A 21,980-nucleotide genomic window follows, 5' to 3' on the forward strand; every position below is an offset into this window, starting at 1 on the left:
ATACGCCGCCCATCAGGCTGGGTTTCCCCAGCCACTCTGGGTGGCTCCCAACTGAATATTAAAAACGCAATACAGCATAAAACATTTAAAAACTTCCCTAAACAGGGCTGCCTTCAGATGTATTTTAAAAGTAAGATAGTTGCTTATTTCCTTAACATCTGATGGGAGGGCATTCCACATGGCAGGTGCCACTACCAAGAAGGCCCTCTGCCTGGTTCCTTGTAACCTCACTTCTCGCAATGAGGAATTTGCCAGAAGGCGCTCGGTGCTGGATCTCAGTGTCCCGGCTGAATGATGGGGGTGGAGACGCTCCTTCAAGTATACTGGGCCGAGAACTGAGCCCCAAATGGTGTAAAACCACACAGACAGTGAGGGCATTACACTGCCATCCAGCAGTGTTGATCTTTTCACACTGTCCTCATGGCCCTTGGGAACTGTAGTTTTCCCAAAGCCTACCACCTTGCAGGTGAACTTCCTCCTGCTACAAGTCCTGGTGGAAATGAGCAGGACTCTGTTGATTCACCTCACAAAATGTATCTCTGCTCAAAGGGCTTGTAGAAGAATGTTTCATTCTTTCCTCTGGTCTTTTTCTTCCCTTTTTCTTTCACAAAGTTTTCGGAATGCCGTTCTGTCAGAGAGTAAAACCGCTGGCTGTTAAAAATTATTTAAGCCCTGGTATTGATGATTTTAACACCAGGGGGCACCACCAACTCATGAAACAAGAGGCAAAGGCTTTGTGGGAATAGCTCAGATTTTGACATTTGTTTGATTGTCACATTTGCACAAACAAATGAGCAGCACATCCATAAAAGCCAATGGGGAACAGAGGATGGGTTGGGTAGCAGAGGCTTTTTTTTGAAACAACATGTTTTCCGTCACTAACCCTCAATCCCCTCCCCACCCAACCCATGGGGCAGGGAATGCGGGGAACAGCCATGCACCAAACTGTGAACATTTCCTCTCTCTGGTTTTGTTTCATTTCCTGTTTCCGTACAGGTTTTCAGCACTAGCCCAGTGGAATTAGATGATTTATAAAAGCCAGAAAAATGCTTTCAGCTTCTCCCAAGGGCAGGCCATCCTTTTCGATGGCACAGAAACAGATTGCTCCCGAGTAATGAGCAGAGAAAAGGTTTGAAGGCTTTGCCAGCTGGAATGGCCTTCAGCAAACAAGTGGCAACCAGGAAATCCGGCTGTTCTGAATTTGTGTATGCAGAAATTTGTTGATTCGTTGCACAAATCAAACACAAGGACACCGAGCCCATCTCTCACGCAAAACAAGGGAGAATCCACAGCTTGGAACCTGGGAAGAGGCAATTAGGCTATGTACACATTACTGGTTTAAAATGCAGTTACAGATAGGTAGCCGTGTTGGTCTGCCATAGTCAAAACAAAAAAAATTCCTTCCAGTAGCACCTTAAAGACCAACTAAGTCAGTTCTTGGTATGAGCTTTCGTGTGCATGCACACTTACAGGAAGAAGCAAGAAGCTTCTTGCTGTAAGACCTATTGCAGCAGCTTCTTCCTGTAAGACCTATTGCAGTCGTTAAGAGTCGTCAACAGGCTCATCACAGCTATCTGCCAATCACCCATTCCCACCACCCTTCTGAGTAATACCCCTCCCCACCTTCTCACTATATAGAAGGGTCTGGAAACTTCTGTTTCAGTGTATCTGAAGAAGTGTGCATGCACACGAAAGCTCATACCAAGAACTGACTTAGTTGGTCTTTAAGGTGCTACTGGAAGGAATTTTTTTTGTTTTGGTTTAAAATGCGTTTAGGTCATTATTATTATTTTCTCCATTCAGATCGAAGCTGGTTTGGGTGGGGGACACATCAAAATGCAGTATTTCGTTAGAAGTCTCAGGGCAGAATCAGTATAGAGACTAATGTGGTGGGAGAGCTCTGCACACAGCCTTAGTCTTCTTGCTTTAGAGCAGGCTTCCTCAACTTCAGCCCTCCAGATGTTTTTGGCCTACAACTCCCATGATCCCTAGCCAGCAAGACCAGTGGTCAGGGATGATGGGAATTGTAGTCTCAAAACAGCTGGAGGCCAAGGTTAAGCCTGCTTTAGAGCTACTTCCACATGGCACAAGTCCCTCTCTTCTGGCACATCTAGCAATGCTCTTTACAAAATGGCATATTAAAACACATGCAGATGTCTCTTAAGGATAACCATGCTGAAGTTTATTTAATTAGTAGTGAATACTTTCAGAAAACTTCCAGAAACCAGCTCACCAAAGACAAAAGAATAATGAACCACACACACACACACACACACACACACACACACACTTGCAAATTGTCTTTGATGGAACTCAATGGCTGTTTTGCACCCACAAAAGAGCACGTTAGCACTATGGAGGCATTGCTTTCCCTATGGTTTTCCCAGTAGTGATGTATGGAAGTGAGAGCTGGACCATAAAGAAGGCTGATTGCCGAAGAATTGATGCTTTTGAATTATGGTGCTGGAGGAGACTCGTGAGAGTCCCATGGACTGCAAGAAGATCAAACCTATCCATTCTGAAGGAAATCAGCCCTGAGTGCTCACTGGAAGGACAGATCCTGAAGCTGAGGCTCCAATACTTTGGCCACTTCATGAGAAGAGAAGACTCTCCCTGGAAAAGACCCTGATGTTGGGAAAGATGGAGGGCACAAGGAGAAGGGGATGACAGAGGACGAGATGGTTGGACAGTGTTCTCAAAGCTACCAGCGTGAGTTTGACCAAACTGCGGGAGGCAGTGGAAGTCAGGAGTGCCTGGCGTGCTCTGGTCCATGGGGTCACAAAGAGTCGGACACGACTAAATGACTAAACAACAACAAAGGGTTAAAACAGATTCCACATAGCACAATATAGTGCAAATCATCTATCACTATCTTTGGTCCATCTAGCTCAGTATTGTCAGACACTGACTGGCAGTCGCTGTCTGGGATTTCAGGCAGGGGTCTCTCCAAGCCCTACCTGGAAATACCAGAAGTTAAAATCTGAGGGGGGGGGGCTTTGGCATGCAAAGCAGATGCTCTACCACACAGCTATGGCTATCACCATTTCTATGCATCTTGAAACGCCCTATGGAAAATGCTGCCTTCTTTAGATGCTGGGATGATGTCTACATCAAATATTGCTTCTCCTGGCACAGAGTTTGGATAATAATATTGGATTATGGGCCTACAGTGGCTACAATCATTTTGGCATATGGCAGCTGCAGGGAAAGCTCAGTCCCTGCTGAGTTCCAGCCGTTCTCCACATGTTTCAAACCAGTGATCTACATGCGCCACTTTGTGTTGGATTCAGCTCTTGGCACACAGACACACAATTGCATTTAGGGTGGGTTGCAGAGGCACAGGGAACACTGAATTCAGGTTGTGGCGATGGCTGAGCAGTACAGACTGGGCTGCTCCTTACAGCTACCAACACATGCTGAATTGATCATAAAAGCAGGCCTTGAAAGATGCAACTCTACATACTTTTACAAGGGAGTAGGTCTTATTGAACTCAGTGGGCGTGGGGACATGCTTGGGCTCATGTTTCACATGAGTTATTTCCAAAAAAAAACAACCCCACCAGACTTTGGTCCCAGTGAGAATGCAAATAAGCCACAATAGCTCCACAAGACAACACTAGTGTGGTATTGTCTCCGCACGTTAGTGTCCCTTCTGCAAATTAAAAGGGCAAACAGACTACTCCGCGGAGCTGATCTATAAGAAAATAACATACAAAACTTCACAGACTTAAAATTCCATTGTTCAAGAAGCAGCATAAGTACCAAAGCTGGTATTTCTCCCTTCTTGCTTGCATCTACCCCACTTTTCACAAAAACCAGGGTTGCTGCTGGTTTTCCTTCTGTGCTTTTTTTCCCTTTTCGCAAGTTAATTAGTTCTGCATGTCATTCTGCTGTTATGAAATTACAGCAAATAAACAGAGTAAATAGGAAACCGAGACTGTCATTGGGCCATCTCTCTCGTTCATATTCATTTTCAATTTCGCTGTGCTCTTTTGCAGCAAGCATCCTGCTCAAGAGGCCAAATTAATTCCTAGGCTTAGTAAATTACGGTATATTGTTTTCACATGTGACACAAGGCTACAATTGTCCGGACACTCACTAAAGAGCTTAAGAGACTATTACTCACTAAAGAGAGTAAACCTCACTGAACGCATGCATAGGATTGCTGAGGCTGCAATTTTAAGGAAATGTACTAGGGAGTAAGCTCTGTTCAGCTCTATTATGCTCAATAGGATTTAATTCTGAGTAAACAGTTTTTGGATTGCACAGTGACTCACACCTTTCAGCCTCTTGTATATTATTTGGCTCCAGAAAGAAGCACAGACGGGGGGGGGGGGAGGTAATATTCTCACCTCAATTTTCACAAATGTAAAATCTGTGATTATAGTAAAGGAACAGAGATTTTAAAAATGCTTGGAGGTAATGTGAACTGATTCAAAATCTACCTTACAGATTCACCATTTCCATACGGCAACATTTACAGAGAGGTCTGGATTTGTCACAGAAATCCAGGGCTTGATTAAGCTGCGCTATGGAGCTAGAAAGGGGTTTAGGCATGTGAGATTGCAAGAGTGCCTTTTTGATGTTGAAGTTTCTGGGTTAATCTTTGTCACTGTGGGCCGTTCAGTGACTTCCTGTAAATATCCTTTTAAGACAGAGAATTTTGCAGAAATGGCCAAAACACTACTCTTCATGAAATGCTTCTGAAAAGAAATAATTGTCAACGGATTATCATAAATCCACATCAGATTATCTCCAATACACCCTACTAATACTGTGTAAAGAGCCGAACATCAAAGATAATGCACTGCTTTTGACCAAGGCTGTTAACACACCCTTCTGGAAGTGATCGGAATATTAACATAAGACACTTCCTCAGCAGACACAGCTTAGAGAAGCAGCCACAGAGAGCAGGTTATAGTTGAGAGCAGTGGATGATGCAGTCATTTTTACATTTCCACACCCCTTCATCTGGTCACTTCCTATCTCTGTCCACTGGTATTGCCTCCCTTTTCTCTCCTCCTCTCCTCAACCTTCACTCTCTGTCACTGCCTCTTGCCTCTTTGTTTCCCTTCTCTCTGCCTATATTATCCTTGCCTTGCCTTTCTAAGGCTGGGTATAAACAAATAAACCAAAATCCACCACTCTGGATAAAGAAACCTATGGGCTTTTGTTTTACTGCAGACCTGGTTGTGTGTGTGTTTATTCCATGGTAGCTTTCCTTAACAGAGCCAACTTTAGGCTTGAGAAAGCCTCAGCTGCTTTTGAAGTTGAGTTCCCAATGACCTCACTCTGCTGCAACAGGACTGAACTGGATTCAGACGTGAACAGGATCCAAATAATTCAGAAACTCAGAACAGCTCAGATTTTGCACACTCAGAAATGCGAGACCTTTGAAAACCTGAGGTCCTAGTTGAGAACGGGTCTTTGGTGACGGCAAAGCCCTGTTGTGCTTTCGCAAGCCCTGGCAATCGGCTGACAAATGGTGTTAGCAGAAGCACAGGGCTTGATCACAGGCTGCTCACCATCTTTGCCACCCTGCTCTGGTGCATTATTAATGCTTAAGAGCAGAAGTGCCAAACCTCCAGCCTCCCCGTTTGGCTTAAGAGACTATTTCACCTAAGCCACACCCACCTATGACATCTGGTGTTTGGTCAGGTGTCCTATGACACCATATAGGTGTTGGGCAGCAAAATACACAGCTCCCTGTTGAAAGCAAGGTTTGCGGTGAGCCCTATGCTTTTGTAAGCATCGCCGATCACCTGAATGTCATGCCTGCAAAGGCACCAAGGTCCGAGGAACATGAGTTACTGCTTAGAATGAAAACTGTGATTTGGATTTCTGTGAAAAAGAATATAGCCCTGGAATCCTTGGCTGGCAATGTTTAAAATTAGACCAGAAGGTCAAGCTTCAGTAAAATGTAGTCTATAAATATCAGACAGAGGAACTCACCAAAGGAACGTGCTAACTGTAAATAGTCTAGTGAGAGGGGAATCTTTTTCCAACTAGTTTTTGCCTCCCACAATATTGCGCGATTTGGTTCTCTGCTTCCTTGTGTCCTGTGTTTGAGTTGGACTGGACTGGCGTTCTCTCCCTTGGAATATGGGAAAACAGCCCAGGCAAAACCTTGGCAAATAACTGCAGAAGGAAAACAAACACTGCGTTGGTTGTCATCAGAGTCCTTTCCTTCACTGAAAGACAGTCTTTCCTTGCACTGGGGAGAAGGAACAACGCAGCCCCCACCACGAACATGCATACTGTTCATTGCCACTCCAGTTGGCCGGATTGAGGCTAAACTCCAAGCCAGTGGAAATATACCCATCAGCCCAGTAGTTTAATATGGCCCAAATGCTCCATCTCACACAAAATACAGCATTCTTACTTAGCACTGAAACAGTGAATAGGTGGGTGAATACTGCCAGGACCATTTCTGTTTGCTTCCTGTACCAGCACAAACGAACATTCTATTTCTACTAAGCAAATGTTCATTTTGGTAATCATGGAGAACCAAATACTACATTGCTGGATACAGTCGTGTGTGTATGTGTGTGTGTGTGTTTTTTTCTCCTGCCTTTCTTTGATTCATGGTTACACACACATGCATAGAATCATAGAACTGTAGAGTTGGAAGGGATGCCAAGGGTCACCTAAAGCAGGAATCTCAACTAAAGCATCTATGACAAATGACCATCCAACCTCTGCTTAAAAACCTCCAAGGAAGGAGAGTCCACAACCTTCAGCTGGGTTTGGGAGAGATCCCTGCCTTAAACCCAGAAGAGCCACTGCCAGTCACGTGTTGGCAATACTAAGCTAGGTTAAACAATAGTGTGTGACTCAGAATAAGGCAGCTTCCTTTGCTCCCATTTATTTAAAAGCATTTCTAAACAGCTCAATATTTTTAAATCTCCAGGTGGTAGAGATGGTTAGCTATTATTATCACTGTAGTCCCACATTAAATCCAGCTCCCAATATCTGATGGAGACATTCCTCAGCAGCCATCCTTATGACACAGTCTGGCTCCATCAGCTTTGCAGTTCCTCCAAGGCTGCAAGTCTCACACATCCGCTGAGGGCTCCATGTATGAGCTGGCAGCTGCTCCAGGACCTTCAGACTCAATGCTGATAAAGGTCAACTTGAAAGGTGTTCGTTCATGGAAAGTTTTCAGTGCAACTATGTTCCACTATATAATCTGTCAGGGAAAGGAACTCTCAGTCCCTCCACTGGGCAAAGCACAGGTTGTGGTGATTTAATTCTTCCAGGCAACTCAGATGATCAGCATTTCCTATGAGCTAGATATTACTAAAAGTTTGTGTGTGTGTGTCTTTTCATTTAGGTATCAATTTAGATGAAGGACCATTTTCAGCAATATGTGGGAGCTTTTAATTAGTTAAAGGCGTGGCCATCCATTTCAAGACTTTAAATAAAGACATGCGTTCCTTGATTAAAAGATGTACTGAACTCTTCAGGCCATAAGGCAGTTAATCACATCACATGGATTAATTCTGGGCATGTTTACCCTTCCATAGAGCCCTTTGTATACTCAAACTGAGCCTCTTCTTATATGGCTAGTTCTGAATTTGGAGCAAAAGAAGGGCTGGGGCTTGAGCTCTTCAGGGGGAGGGAAATGTTAGGAAACCAGCCTTCCGGCTTCAAAGAGTTGTCCTAAAACTATGCACATGATTGGCTGGACTTTATATTCAAGGGTACCATTTAGGGAAGGCAATGGTAGCTGTTGCACACAGAGATTTCAGATTCTTGTAAGGGATAATCTACACTTCCTCTGGTCCCAGGGAAAACCACTCTTTCGTGCTCAGTCAGAGCAAACGACAATTCAGGTTTTGCCTGGGTTGTCATTTGTTCAGGTCTATCAGAGCAGGTTCGCTTGGAAAGGAGTGAGGCAAAGGGAAAACTGCTCGGACCCGCACTTTCTAGGCATGGCACAAGCAGAAGTGTAGACGAGCCCTCAGTTTGCATCTGTCCTGGAACTATTTTAAACTTTCTTAATTAATGGATTTGTTTTTAATATAGAATGGGCCTTTTCCGTGGATGCTCTGTGTCTGTGGAATGCTGTCTTCAGGGAAGCACATCTGGCCCTGTCTCTGTCTGTTTTTAGGGGCCGGGTGAAAACATACTTTTCTACCCATGTTTTTAACTGGGAGAGTTGTTAGATATTCCTGTGGCCTTTGTTGCACTCATCCTTTTAACTGGGGTGGGTAGGACTTGTTCCTTTAAAATATATTGTCAGGTGATCATTTCAGCTATGGTTTATGGTTATTTTTATCTGATTTCAATGTCTTTGTTGTTTTATTTTTTCTGTGTTTTTTCTTTATTTTATGCTTTGAGACACTTAAGTGCAAAATGTGACTAATAATAATATATGGAGCTGTTTTAAATTGTTTTTATCCTTCTCTTATGGTTGTAACTGTTTATGCGTTTTATAATTGTACATTTTGTTCTTGTAACGCATCCTGAAACCTAATCTATAAGTATAGTGTGTGTGTGTGTGTGTGTGTGTGTGTGTGTGTGTGTTTCAGGAGAACCTTCATTTCTGACCATCTCACTGGTTCCATGCAACAAGTGACTTTTGTTAAAACTATTTGGGAGGTCCGTATACCAGAAATAGAAACCAAAGTGATGCAGGGTACAGAGCATACATACATTATGCAGGTAGCTCACTTCATGGATCTCATTGTTGCTCCATATGAACTGAATATACACCTTGGAGCTCAACCCAAACCCTTCTACAACCTGTGCATTGTAAACTCTTCTGCTCCTACATATCATCTCACTAAGCGACACCTGATAAGCTTTGAGGCAATTCCTCAGAAAAGAGTTTGAAAGCCAGAGCATCCCATACCATCCATATTGTAATGTGTCACATGCAGAAGCAGTCGGGGTGACAAGACATGGGGAAGAACATGGCAGAAGAAGCCACAGCTGTGTTCCTGCTAATAGATCAGGGAGGAGGCTATTTGTTCCTTCATTTTGCAATCTTGCAATGCTAGCAGCTATTGATGAAGGTTGCCTTGCCAGTTTTATGCAGATTGTTTGGCAACCTCTGGCTCTGTTGTTGAAAGCATGTTTCAGTTACATAAGCAATATCTACGTACTGCTTTTCAATGATAACAGATTTCAAAGCAGCCCATAACAATAATCGATCACAGTAATCAGTGCTTTTTTTCTGGGGGGATGCAGTGGGGCACATACACCTAAACATTTTGTGAATCTAAGTTTGGCCTCTTTGAGAGGTATTATTTCAAAATGAGTAGGAAAATGAGAGTAGCCCTAAACATTATTTTTTTTAAAAAAAAAAAAAAAAGCACTGACAGTTATAATATCAATGAAGTCAATGAAACAATTCACAACTATTACCAAAGCAAAGTGGAACAGCAATTACCAGATAATAACAAATATGGCAGCACAGCATTAACACTCTGAGTTTATCAGATAATATCAAACAGGGCAGGCATAATGAAGCAGATACTTTTTCACTCCCTTCTAAAAGGGAATGTGCGAGGCTGATCTTAAGAGGAAAAGAATTCAACAGTTTTCCTTCAAGGCACAAAGAGAACATTCTGTTCATATTAGCTTATGTCCCAAGGATTTTATTAATTTCCCACATCAAACTCTAATTGTGGGAATAAGAGGTGCTCAACAATCCAACTCCATCCCTAAAGATGAGACCCCCATGCATAACTAGATTTTTCCATTTTTGGTGGTTGTTTTCTGAGAGAATTTGTGTGCCTTTTACAATTGCATGCCAGGTGAATATTCAAACAGGTGAAGTTTTCCCTTCCATCTTCTCTGCATACAGATCCATCTGCTGAATTTGTGGGCTTTTTTAGGCAGCTGTTAGACACAGAAGCCCTAGCACTAAAGATGTCAGTACAACTCCATGGTGTTTTTTTCTAGGGTTGACATCATCCACTTGCTACTATGCCTTTGGGCTTCTTACAGCACTCCCTTTCATCTCAAATTTGAGCCTACAATTCTCTCCCATACTAACTCCCTTAATCCCCACCTTCCCCCAACCCCACCTACCTCTTAACAGCTTATAGGAAACCTAAGCCTTTCAAATGGGACACATGTTCTTGCAGATGTTGTTGGACTCCCAGTGCCATCATCTCTGATCATTGGCTCTGGCTGACTGAGACTGATGGGAATCACTGTACATCGTGAGGACAGCTCAGTACCTTGACACCACCAGGACCCTAATACCAAAATGCACACTGTAAGTCCATCCCTCATCCCTACAAGCTTTTCCCCACCAAACAGCTACTTACCTCCAGCATCCAAGTAGACTCATGCAAAATGCATTCAGATCAATAGAAATAAGTGGTGTGTTAGTGTGTTTCACAGACCCAAGCAAAGGGTAAAACAATGCATTTATAAATGAGCCAACAGCAAATTGTCATTTTTACTACATGTGGGAGTCAGAAAATGCAGTTTTGCTTAAAAACACTGACTTACAATCCACAGTCAGATGTTTTCTTTTAGTTCTACACAGCAAAATTTGCTTTTGAAATTCTATTGCCCAAAAATAGCATGTGAAAAATCTGGTAAGATGACATTTGATTATTTATACTATTTATTTTTTGCATCCCACTTTTCTTCCACCATGAAAGCAGAATACATGGAGTTCCTGAGTAGTCTCCCATCCAGGCCCTGACTAGAGCCAGACCTGCTCAACTTCAGCAAGCTGTCTACATCAAATTCGCTTAGACCATGCCCTATAATTTAGTCTTAATGCTCATTATAAATCATTGATATTGTTGGGTGACACCATTAGTCATATTCAGAGGGCACCCACTGGATATAACCCATTATCTTCTGCTTCTTCCCCAGTTCAATACACTCCATCTTCTGCACGAGTGAATATTGAGGGTTTCCTGTTTCAACATGTAAAAGAGCATTGGCAGGTGGTGCCAGGATAAAATGGAAGTTCTTTCTAACAGCTACCCTGATGCAACGGCATCTTATTAAATGGTAGCTGAAGCCTTTGTGCTGTAAAGCTGCCATTTGGAACTAAATAAGAGAGTGCAGTTTCCACATCAATTTGTCCTGAGAAGATTTCGCAAAGAGAACCTCCCACTCGTGTTCACTGAGGGTTACTCCAAGGTACCGGTACATACGCATCTTAAATGTAATGGTGTTTTTGGACTAAAACTATCGCATTTTTTTTACTGGCCCTGCTCCGGTGCTTTGAAGTACTGCTTAACACAAGAAATGTATCTGCTGGAGTTTCCTCATCTATGCCCCACCTGCTTAACTTTTATTTGGCAGGGAGCTGTTTGGGCCAGCTTCTGTTCTTTCCAGAACAATTTTGCTGGGACTTTACCCTGTGACTCAGAATTATTTGTCTCTCACTCTGGTACACCTTTAATCACCTCCAAAATCTGTCTCTGCAGCAGAGGTGGAGAACCTCAAGACCAGGAGCAAAAAGTGCAGCCCTCTCTGCCCGCCCCTCTAGACACTCCCCCTGCCAGATCCCCCCCACCCTCCAGTTTTGCATCCATCCCTCTTGTTTGCCTGCAGAGAGGATGGAGAAATGGTGTGCAGAAACCTCTGACTAAAGGGAAGTGTCCCACCAACCAGTATCTGGCCCTGCCCACCACTGACATATGGCCCCCAGAAGTCCCCCCTCAACAGAATGTGCCCTGAAAAATGTTTCCCACCACTGATTTACAGGCTTCACTTTGCCTTATGGTAAGCCTAGTCCTGGTTTCAAGTATTATGTGTCTTTAAAGTATAGCAAAAACAGTTGTTGTTTTTATCTTTCTTGGTTTATTGCACAGAGTATACTTGCCCTTCCAGTACTCAGTCCCCTTGCTTTGCTGGTGCATGCCATGTGAGTCAAATATCCACCCATCCTTAGCAGGAAAAGAAAATTCTGCAAAATTCTAGAGATCAGATCTTAATAGAGACCCATCTCAAAAGTGCTGAAGGCAGCCCCAGCACAAGCTGGGAACTGGTGGAAACTCGGAGTCAAGTTATTTTTCATGCATTAAATGGAAAATAAACATTTGAAACAAATTCAGTATTTCGCTAGTGTGCTCTTCCAAAGTGTCTGCCTCACCTCCGTTTCCTTCCTAGCAGGGCATCCAAAACTGCTCTAGTGTACTCCTTGTGAAGGCTGATTGAGAACTGGCAAAGGGAGAAGAACAGAGACGCTCTTTCAGACCAACAGTGAGTTCAGAATGGACAGGGCTGTGCTGGCTTTGGGGCAGCCCACTGGATATGGTGGAAGGCAGGGAAGCCAATGATAGGTAGAGTGAGAGCCAGTGGCGTAGCGTGGGTTATCAGCACCCGGGGTAAGGCAAGTAATTTGCACCCCCTAACCCGTGGATTTGCGCCCCCTAACCCTAACCCCCAGATGTTGCGGCCGGTGCGGCCGGCCCCCCCTGCACCCCCCACGCTACGCCACTGGTGAGAGCTAATGACAAGCAATGCAGCCCTCTGACTGGTTGTAAGAAAGAATGTGGGGGCTCGCTGAGAACACACTTTGGTTGGTAGGACAGTGCCCCATTTACTGTAATGGACCAGCCTCTACTGCTTCTGGGTTTAATTCAAAGTGCTGGCCTTCTAAACCCTCAACATTTTGAAACCAAGGTCCACCTGCACCCAGAGCACTGCAATCAGCTTTGTTTCAGCCTTCTTCATCCAGTAAGGCGTGTTCCCTGCTATTTGCCAAACTAAGGAGAATTGCAACAGAGTTATATTGCTGTGTGAACTGGATTCTGTAGTCCACTGAGTGCCCTACAAACTGCCTGCATCTTTTAACTTTTCTGCCAGGGAGCCTAAAAAGTAGCTTTCCAAGAGGGCTTCCGTCCCAGATTCTTAGCTCCCCTGACGACTGGAAAAACAAATTGCAACAGAGTTAACACAGCCAGCGGCAACCATCTCGCCTTCACGGGTGCTGACAAGTCAGACTGACAACCAGGAGGTTCCCTACCCACAAGACAAGCAGTCATTGAGGATGCCCTGGGCTTTCCCAGGAGGTGTGGCTTAGGGCACGGGGCACTTTATTGGCAGTAAGAGAAGCACCTGGGCAGTTCAAACAGAGTCTGGGGCTGAACTGAGTGATAGTTTATAATTTTGAGACATTCTCTCATCTGGGATACCAGTCAACCCTTCCTCAGAAATTGGAGATTTGTGGACATGCCCTCAGGTCACACAGGACTGCTGGAGCAGAGGAGTGCCTGTTGTATAAATTGTTGGCTGAGTGCAGATTACACAATGTGTTTCATGCCAGGCCTCATTCTGTGATTTAGACTAATGGCCTCCGAATCATTACATCTCGCCTGACTCCCAAATACTCCATGATAAGGAGCACAGTTCAGTGGTTGTCTGGTTGACAACATACTTGGCATGTAGAAGGTCATTTTAGGCTCAGCTGGAAAGGGAAGAGCTAGGAAAGTCTGCAATTCAGATTTCTGGAGAGTGGCTGCCAGGCAGTGTAGAGCTATCCTGCGACCCTACAAATGTCACTGGACTCCAACTCCTACCAACCCCAGCCAGCATGACCAATGATCAATGATGATGGGATTTGCAGTCCAGAAGGCCTCCCCTATGTTGCGCCCATGGTGCTGTACTGGCTGCAGCCCATGGGAGTTGGAGTTCAACAACAGCTGGAAGGTCAAAGGTGATTTAAATACCTTTTTTCAACATGGACAGCTCCCAGGGGTCATTCTGCACACAAGCAACAGAATGAAGCAGTCGGAAGGGAAGAGGTGGCAGGGACTGCACCACTTCGGACGGCAGATTGCCTTTTCCAACGCACATATTCTGACAAGGAAGCAATGCGGAAGAAGAGCTGAGCTCGTTTTCAACCCAGCGTGCAAGTTTTCTATTTGCAGGGAGTTGTGCGTTTGTGGGTTTCCACGTGGTTTAAATGTGGTGGTGTTTTTAAAGGGGAAGGGAGGCCGTTCTGCCACCTCGCTCTCTTGCACCTGTAGATCTGGCCGCTGTTGGGATGCGTGGCGTGAAGGCCTGGATTGGTGCCCAAACTTACTCTGGGGATCTGTTTCCACGAGCGGGGCTGAGCCACGAGGACAGGAAACTGTCGTGAATCCTGTGCTCATTTTGGACAAGAGAGCGAGGCTTCTTCCGGGACAGGGGGCCTGGGGCTGGTCTTCTTCTCCGGGCAGCTGAAGTCCAGGGCGCCTCTTTCCCTGTCCGCTGAGCCCGGGCGAGGGACCCCGAGGCGTCTCCGGCTCCGCTCCGCGCGCGCGCTCCCTCGGCCCCGCCCGGCACCTGCCTCCTCCTCGCAGGGCCCGGCCCCGCCCTCGCAGCCGGGCAGCCACCGCGGGCGAAGGCGTCTGTTAGCAGCGGCGAGCTCTTGGCGAAGGAGCGTGTGGTGCCGCTGCTGCAGCTGCGAGAGAGACGCCGGCCATGGGGAGAGTGCAAGGAGGGATGCGCTGCGTCAAGTTCCTGCTCTTCATCTTCAACTTCATCTTCTGGGTCAGTGCGGGCGATCGCGGCCGGGGAGCAAAAGGCGATCGGGGACTACGGGGCTGTGGGAAGCAGTGGTCAAAGAAGCGGGGAGAGATTGAATGGGATTCAGGATGCCCGGGAAAGGCGAGCAGTAAAGTCTGGTGATGGGGCAGAGAGAGGCTGTTTCATAGATCGTGGAGCTGGGACCACGAGGGTCATCTAGTCCAGCCCCCTGCGATGCAGGGCTCTTTTGCCCAGCGCGGGGCTCGAACCCACGACCCTGAGATCAAGAGTCTCATTCCCTGCTAACTGAGCTTTCCCGCGTCTCCACTTCATCGGGAAGCGCAAACAGCTGTCAGCTAAGAATCTCGCTCCTTCAGGCTGCAAGCCGACACGCTTACGTCCGTGCTGATAAACTGTAGCACAATCCCAGCCAGCCGGTTTCTCTCTCCCCCTTGACCATCCTTCGTTGCACAACCCCCTACTACATGCCACCCTTCATGATCTCTTGAGCCTGCTAGAGCGAAATTGCAATAACATGGGCTGGTGTGCAACCGCTCTGCCCTGCGCATCCCTCTGCTTCTGATCACAGGGAGGCTAACCTAACAGCTGCTACATATGTGGGATACTTCAGTGGGGAAGGTCAGGCTTCCTTTCTCCGTCGGATCCTCTCTTTTGTAGATACTCTCTTTCTGCAATGGCTGTTTTGTGCAATCAATTTATGCAGCTATCAAAGTGGGGAGCAGGCAGGTACAAACTGATCCAAAGGAAATGAAGCTGAGGTGTTCTAGTGCAAAGTGCCGTGTGACGTTAAGTGTGTTTTGAAGGAAGCAGCGTGTTACAGATCACCTGTCATCCTCATCTAACCCATGATAGCACAGTTACAGTAAAAAAACCTTTTGAGTGAATGAGTTACCTTTGGTAGTGTGTCTTTTCTGCATACGACCATCTTTTGTCTTTGGGGCAGATGGGATCATCAGGCCAGGAGAAGTGTCTGTCTCTGCAACCCTCTTGTGGGAAAATGCCTATAACTTGCAAATTGTCTGCACCTATGGGCTGGCCATATGGTCACAGGTTCGTGAAGCCTGGTGCCACTTTAAAAGCAAGTCAAAAAGGCTGGAACCTACAAAAGCACAAATGCTGCATTGCCCCAATAAGCATGTGATTGTGATGGGGTTTAATGTCTCGCTCCCTTCCCCTGTGGGACATCAACCATGAAACCACTAACAAGTTTCTTAAATAACACTGACATGTGAGCATTGGTTAGAATTCTGTGAGCTTTTCTATTTGTGTCTCCGAGATGTGTAAAGCTTTGTGGCTTCTTGAACGATTTCCCCAGAGATAAGATAAAGTGTTACCCCTTGTGCGTGTCGTGGACCCTTCGTATGTTTGGTCAAAAATGTATTTGCATCATTTGTGAGCATCCACGCTTTGAGTGATGATTAATGCAGGCCTCTCTTATTTGTGGCATGAGTGTGGACGCCACTATGGCTCTGCGTGGAAGACCTCCCTTTGTATCTGTAGAATGCCCAGAATGTTTTAAGCTGGAATTTCCAAGCCAAGTACAGTACTCTGTGAATACATTTCAATGTCTATCATTGACACGATGTGTGGCTGTAGTTGATTAGCAGGGAATCTAGCCTTTCTTGGTTGTGATCTCCTGAACCTGTATACAATAAAGGCATTAATGGTTTGCCAGTCTGCTGCAGCGTGTTCCTTTTGTTCCAGATGTACTGAGGCAAATCGCTTTTTCAAATATTAAAAGCAGAGGATATCCAGATAAGCAAGCAAGCTGCTTACCGACTCTTGTGCAGAATGGTGTGCACAGAGTGCAAGTGAAAGGCAATAATTTTTAATAAATTCTGGCAAGCAATATTACAATATGCACTTTCTTCTGGTGGCTGTCAGAGTTCATGCAAATGTACAGAATCTGCTCCCTCTTATCTTTTGCTATTGTTGATGCATTACGGGAGACAATTGCACTCCAGTGCTGTGGAGGGGAAGGGTGCAACTTCAGAAGAATTCAGAAAAGCAGAAGCAACGGGGTGGGAGTTTTTGACATTGAGGTCACAATCATGGGGGAAGGGAAGCCTTGTTCTTTTCCACCTCCTATTTTGCTTCAATGGCTGCTCAAGTTTCCTTGCTTGAGTGGCACCAGCTGAGAATATTCAACCTCTGAATAATGTCTTTAGCTAGAACCATCATCTGAGCAGGAAATGTAAATTCCCAGACACTGTCATCTAAAAAGGCCCTAAAACATAGAATCATAGAGTTGGAAGGGACTCCAAGGGACATCTAGTCCAACCCCTTGCAATGCAGGAATCTCAACTCATGCCATTGGGAAAGGTCTCTATTAAAGATGGCAGACCCTAAGAGATTTGCTGCCCTCCTTGATCGTGCTTCTGATGTATCCCCTGTGTAACACCAGCAGCAGCAGCTTACCCACTTCTTCCCCATCGCTGACTGGGCAGGCCATACGTGAGAGGTCGCCAACTGTTTTAGGCACAGGGACACATTTTTGAGTGTGTGAATAATATAATTGTAGAGTTGGATGGGGTTCCAATGGTCATCTAGTCCAACCGAACCTTGGGCACTGCTCTCTCCTGTCACTTCTTGCTCCCTTCCCCTGGATTGGCTCCTCTTCTCACCACCTGAAGACCATGCCAAGCTGAAACTTGGATCCAGTTGATTTAATCTGAGCCATGAAAAGCACGTTCTTCCTCTTTTCAAGGCAGAAGAGGGGCAATGAATGGGGGTGGGCGACACTCAGAGGCTTCATGGGCACTTGGAAATACCTTAAAGATGCTATTGCCCCCAAGATGCCCTTGCATTGGTGCCCGTACATGCTCCCTTGGTGGGCAGGATTGTTGTGGAAGCCTGGCAAGATGAAAGCCAAGCAGTTCTTGAAGCTAGCTTTGACCAATACAGCTAGAAATGAGTTGTCTCTTTCACCATAAGGAGAGCCTGTAGACTAATTATGTCTGGTTGGCCAGAAGTTTGTTTAAAATCTGCATTCAAGTTGCTGTTTGGCTGACTGGGCTAATTTATCAATAATTTGCTTTTGAAGATGGTAACAATCTTTAAAAGGTTTGCTTGTTCCGTTGCCTAACATATTATTTGGAGAACTGGGATCTTCTTTCTTAGAAGTAGTTTTCAGTTTCAGCATCTCTGGTCACATGGTGAAAGAAACTATCACTGAGGGTATTGTAGGCCATGTAATGAATACAAGTTTGCTCTTTATTTTGTTAACCATAGCTTCTCATATTTGTGTATTAAGCATACCAGAATCTTGTGCTCTGCTGCACACTGACAAGAGTCTTTCCATTAGCAGAGATGTTTAGCCCTGAATTCCAAAAGAATAACATCACTTTAATTGCTGGTACTCTAGTTTATATCTCATCTAACACATCTCTTAGATCTGAGTACCAACATCAGCCCGCCAGTAGAAGAAAATAGCTCTTCATTGAAACCATAGAAACAGCAAAGGAAATAAACAGCCACAATGGGGCACATTTGTTTATCCTTGACATTGTTTTGCTATCAACACTTTCCCAGAGCTGTGTGGTTCTCTGTGCCCAGGCAGTGAGGTGGATTGCTAATCTAAAAGGAAGCAAAAAATAAATAACTCTTAAGGAACAGCTTGGGACTCTTCAATTATGGGCACACTTCCATGATGGCTTAAGAATGTCCATTGTGCATATACACTTCTATAACTTTACATAGACTCAGAGTTTATTTCAGTCCTTCTAAGGGCATCATTCCTTCATTTTGAAGGAGGAATTTGTTAGGTCTGCTTTTCACAGCAGACTGACCAAACTGACACTCCCAGACTTGCTTGTGAACTGGAATGCAACTCCCAGTTGGATTTTGCACTTGTCCGGATTTTGCAAAGCAGTTTTGGTGTGCAAAAAGTGTGCACAAAAATACTTATTTTATGTTCAAAATTCATATTTTCTGGGAAATATTTTCCTATTTTCTGAGAAAGTGCAAAATGTGTACAATTTAAATGTAGACTTTTTTTTTGCATTCTTTCCAAAAAGCCCACACAATACTGTTTTCAACTTTTTCACGTGGCTTTCATTGTATATTTTTGTGTTTTATTGCTGTAAACCACCATAATTTTTTAATGCATAGTAATATATAAATATTTTTATGAATAAATAAAATGCAGTAGAATTGACCTGTGACTGTGCATCATTGAAACAAAAATTAGGATATTCAGTCCATCCCTAGCAATGCAGTACACCAGGAGTAGGGAACTGGAACTGACTGGTAGCCTGGATCCATATTTCAAACACCCATGGGTGAAGTTTGATGGTGGGGGCAGCGTTGCCCACCTATCAATCACCTGATGTTACAACATCAGCATATAACTTGCTTTTCGCTGCACAGTTTGATTCCAAACTGCATGGGCAAAAAAATTTCGGCACAGCACTGGGGAAGCCCTTTGCACATCATTATTGAAGCAGTGACAATCAGCTGATAGCAAGCACCACAAAGCCCATTTTATCTACCTCCCACTGGGCAGATGGCTATGGCTTGGCCAGAACAAATTTGCAGGCTAATAGGGAGATGTGGTAGTAGGGACGCAGGTGGCGCTGTGGGTTAAAGCCTCAGCGCCTAGGACTTGCCGATCGAAAGGTCGGCGGTTCGAATCCCTGCGGCGGGGTGCGCTCCCGCTGCTCGGTCCCAGCGCCTGCCAACCTAGCAGTTCGAAAGCACCTCCGGGTGCAAGTAGATAAATAGGGACCGCTTACCAGCGGGAAGGTAAACGGCGTTTCCGTGTGCAGCTCTGGCTCGCCAGAGCAGCGATGTCACGCTGGCCACGTGACCCGGAAGTGTCTCCGGACAGCGCTGGCCCCTGGCCTCTTAAGTGAGATGGGCGCACAACCCCAGAGTCTGTCAAGACTGGCCCGTACGGGCAGGGGTACCTTTACCTTTACCTAGGGAGATGTGGTGGACCTGAGTAGACCTGCAAGTCAGAGGTTCCCCATCCATGCAGTACGCAGTAGGGAGATAAGTATCATCCATGTGAAGTTCCAAAGCAGCATATACAACATAGTACAAACATATCAAACATTTGCTTCAAAGAAACCTCAGTTCTGTGACCTGTAAAGCCCTTGCTTTGGCTGTCACCTTACATGATATCTTGCATATTTCTCCCTTCTCATCCTCTCTTTCCCATTCCAAACCTAGTTTAACATCATTATAAATCATCAAACAAGTGGAGGGTATGCTTATCAGATTTTCTAGTGACACCAAACCGAGTGGGTTAGCCAATTCCTTAGAAGTCAGGTGGGATTCAGCGCAATCTTGATAGGATAGGAAATGGAGTGCTCTGCATTTAGGTAGGAACAATTAGGTGTACAAATAATGCAGCATGACTAGCACATGGGACAAGTGAAAATGATCTTTTTTAAAAAAAGAATCCTACCCCCAGTGCCCATGTGAGAGGGCTAAAAATGACTGACACCCACCAGTCACAAAATAACAGTCCAAGGGAGGAGATGGTGACAAATGAAGGGGGAGGTTAATATAAGCAGCTAGCAGCTGGTGACATTGTTTAGTGTTAAGATATCAGCCTTCTTTGAGAATTGCAGAATTCTTTGCCATGGCAATCTCCATTCTGCTTTCCTCAAGCTAAGTATAGCCACTGGATCTAGACATTGCATAACCTCCTCATTTTAGGCAGAATTTGCTTATCCAGAGGTTCTAAGAAAAGCAGAAGCAACTCATCTGTGCCCCCACTGCTGAGAAGCCAACATTGTGGGTCCATTCCACCCAACAAGTTGCTTCTGAAGAACTAAACATGCCTCTCCTATCATTTCTTCCCTTTTCCTTTTGCACTTGACTTTCACCCATGCCCATTCTGACACTGCTAGTTTCCCCCCCTCCCAGATCCTTTTACATTAACTTCTTCTCCTATAAAAACTTTCTTCCCTGTTCCGTTCTGTTATATCATATACACTCTTCTGTTATATATACACTGAGTGGAATTCAACATTGTTCCATGACAAACATTCCATCTGCGCAAGTGTTGCAGTTTGCCAGACTGTACATTCCCCCGTCTCCCCCTTCCCCATGTTCTTCCAGGGGTTCTCCCAAGACCCAGCTAAATTTGGGAAACACAGGGCACACAAGGGGAGGAAAATCCCATTGAACAAGCAGAAGTCTTTGCATAGGGCTTTCCCTGATGGGGTTCAGCTGGTGAATCTCACCCAGTATATTTTCTTTGCCCTTTGAAAATGGGGTGGTTGGGGTTCAAGCCTGCAATGCAAATTGCATCCTGAACAAGAGTCACTAAAGCTGATTCTGACATCTCATTCCAAAGAAACTTAGAGAGAAATGGAATCCCAACTTTAGTCCTCAGTTTGCTCAGCTAGTTCTGCAAATTAAGGGCATTTGCATAATTGATTCTGCTTCTGTTAAGGGCACTGAATCCCTGCCCCTTTGTTAGTGGAAGTCCTGCATACTCCTCATGGCTTCTGATGCTCCACCAGGACTGTCCATATTATTTTGATATTATATTTACAGTCATCAGGCCTAGAAACTTGATTTTTGGGAAACAAATTGATAGGCTGAGGTTGCCATCATCAGGGGTAGACTAGGGTGTTTCAGCAGAGCTCTGTGTGAGCCCAAAATTTGGCAGCAGCCCCCTCACCTCTTGCTTTCTGTTCTGCTCAGTTCACTAAGTCATAATTGTGACATCCTGCAGCGCCCCCTGTTTGGTGCCCATTTCAGTGGAACCAGTCACACTGCCCTAAATCCGCATCTGCCAGCATTCTAGATTGAGCATTCCAGCTTTTGAGCTTGCATGTATGCTGTGGTAAACTGCAGAATTCTCAGTGGCCCATCCTGTTTCTTCCCCTCAGCAAGGCATGCACACATGGCACTGACATCTGACTTTCCAGAGGCCTGCCTGCAGTACTTGCTGGTGGTAAAAAGGGGGCACTTTCTGCCTCCTACTCAGTAATTGCTCCATCCAGCCATTTCTGTTTCAGGATGTGGTTGGCCTATCATTTCTCTGGCCTTGTTTGATCAGTCAGTTTCATGTTTCCAGTCAGCATTTGCAGGGCCAGTGCAAGACATTTTGGCACCTGAGGCAAACCACAAAATGGCGCCCCTCCCCTTTCACCAGGGAAGATGGGGTGAGTGAAGCTCTACATCAGGAACAAGGAGGGAATGAAGAGCCACACCAGGAATGAGGGGCAAATAAAGATCTACATCAGGAACTGGGAGGGCGGAGACCAGTAGTGCCTCCTATTCACCAAGAGGCCACTGTAGAGGCGGCATTTGGGAGGCTGCCGAAGAGAAAGCAGATCTGGCCTCCCCTTTCACCAGGGAAGATGGGGTGAGTGAAGCTCTACATCAGGAACAAGGAGGGAATGAAGAGCCACACCAGGAATGAGGGGCAAATAAAGATCTACATCAGGAACTGGGAGGGCGGAGACCAGTAGTGCCTCCTATTCACCAAGAGGCCACTGTAGAGGCGGCATTTGGGAGGCTGCCGAAGAGAAAGCAGATCTGGCCTCCAAGGAGCATGCCAC

General features: G+C 45.3%; 1 protein-coding gene and 1 long non-coding RNA gene across 2 annotated transcripts in view; one reads left to right on the forward strand and one right to left on the reverse strand.

The window, feature by feature from the left end:
• LOC310847881 overlaps positions 1–21,980 on the reverse strand; it is a 256,151-nt gene that overhangs the window by 153,432 nt on the left and 80,739 nt on the right. The gene's annotated exons all lie outside the window — the stretch shown is intronic.
• TSPAN2 (tetraspanin 2) overlaps positions 14,114–21,980 on the forward strand; it is a 69,400-nt gene continuing 61,533 nt past the window's right edge. Inside the window, exon 1 of the mRNA XM_083746067.1 lies at positions 14,114–14,460. Within this exon, the coding sequence (XP_083602193.1) occupies positions 14,392–14,460 (69 nt within the window). The 5' untranslated portion in view covers positions 14,114–14,391. The remainder of the gene's footprint in view (positions 14,461–21,980) is intronic.

This window comes from Podarcis gaigeae (assembly GCF_964106915.1).
Source record: "Podarcis gaigeae genome assembly, chromosome: 6".
NCBI classification, from domain to species: domain Eukaryota; kingdom Metazoa; phylum Chordata; class Lepidosauria; order Squamata; family Lacertidae; genus Podarcis; species Podarcis gaigeae.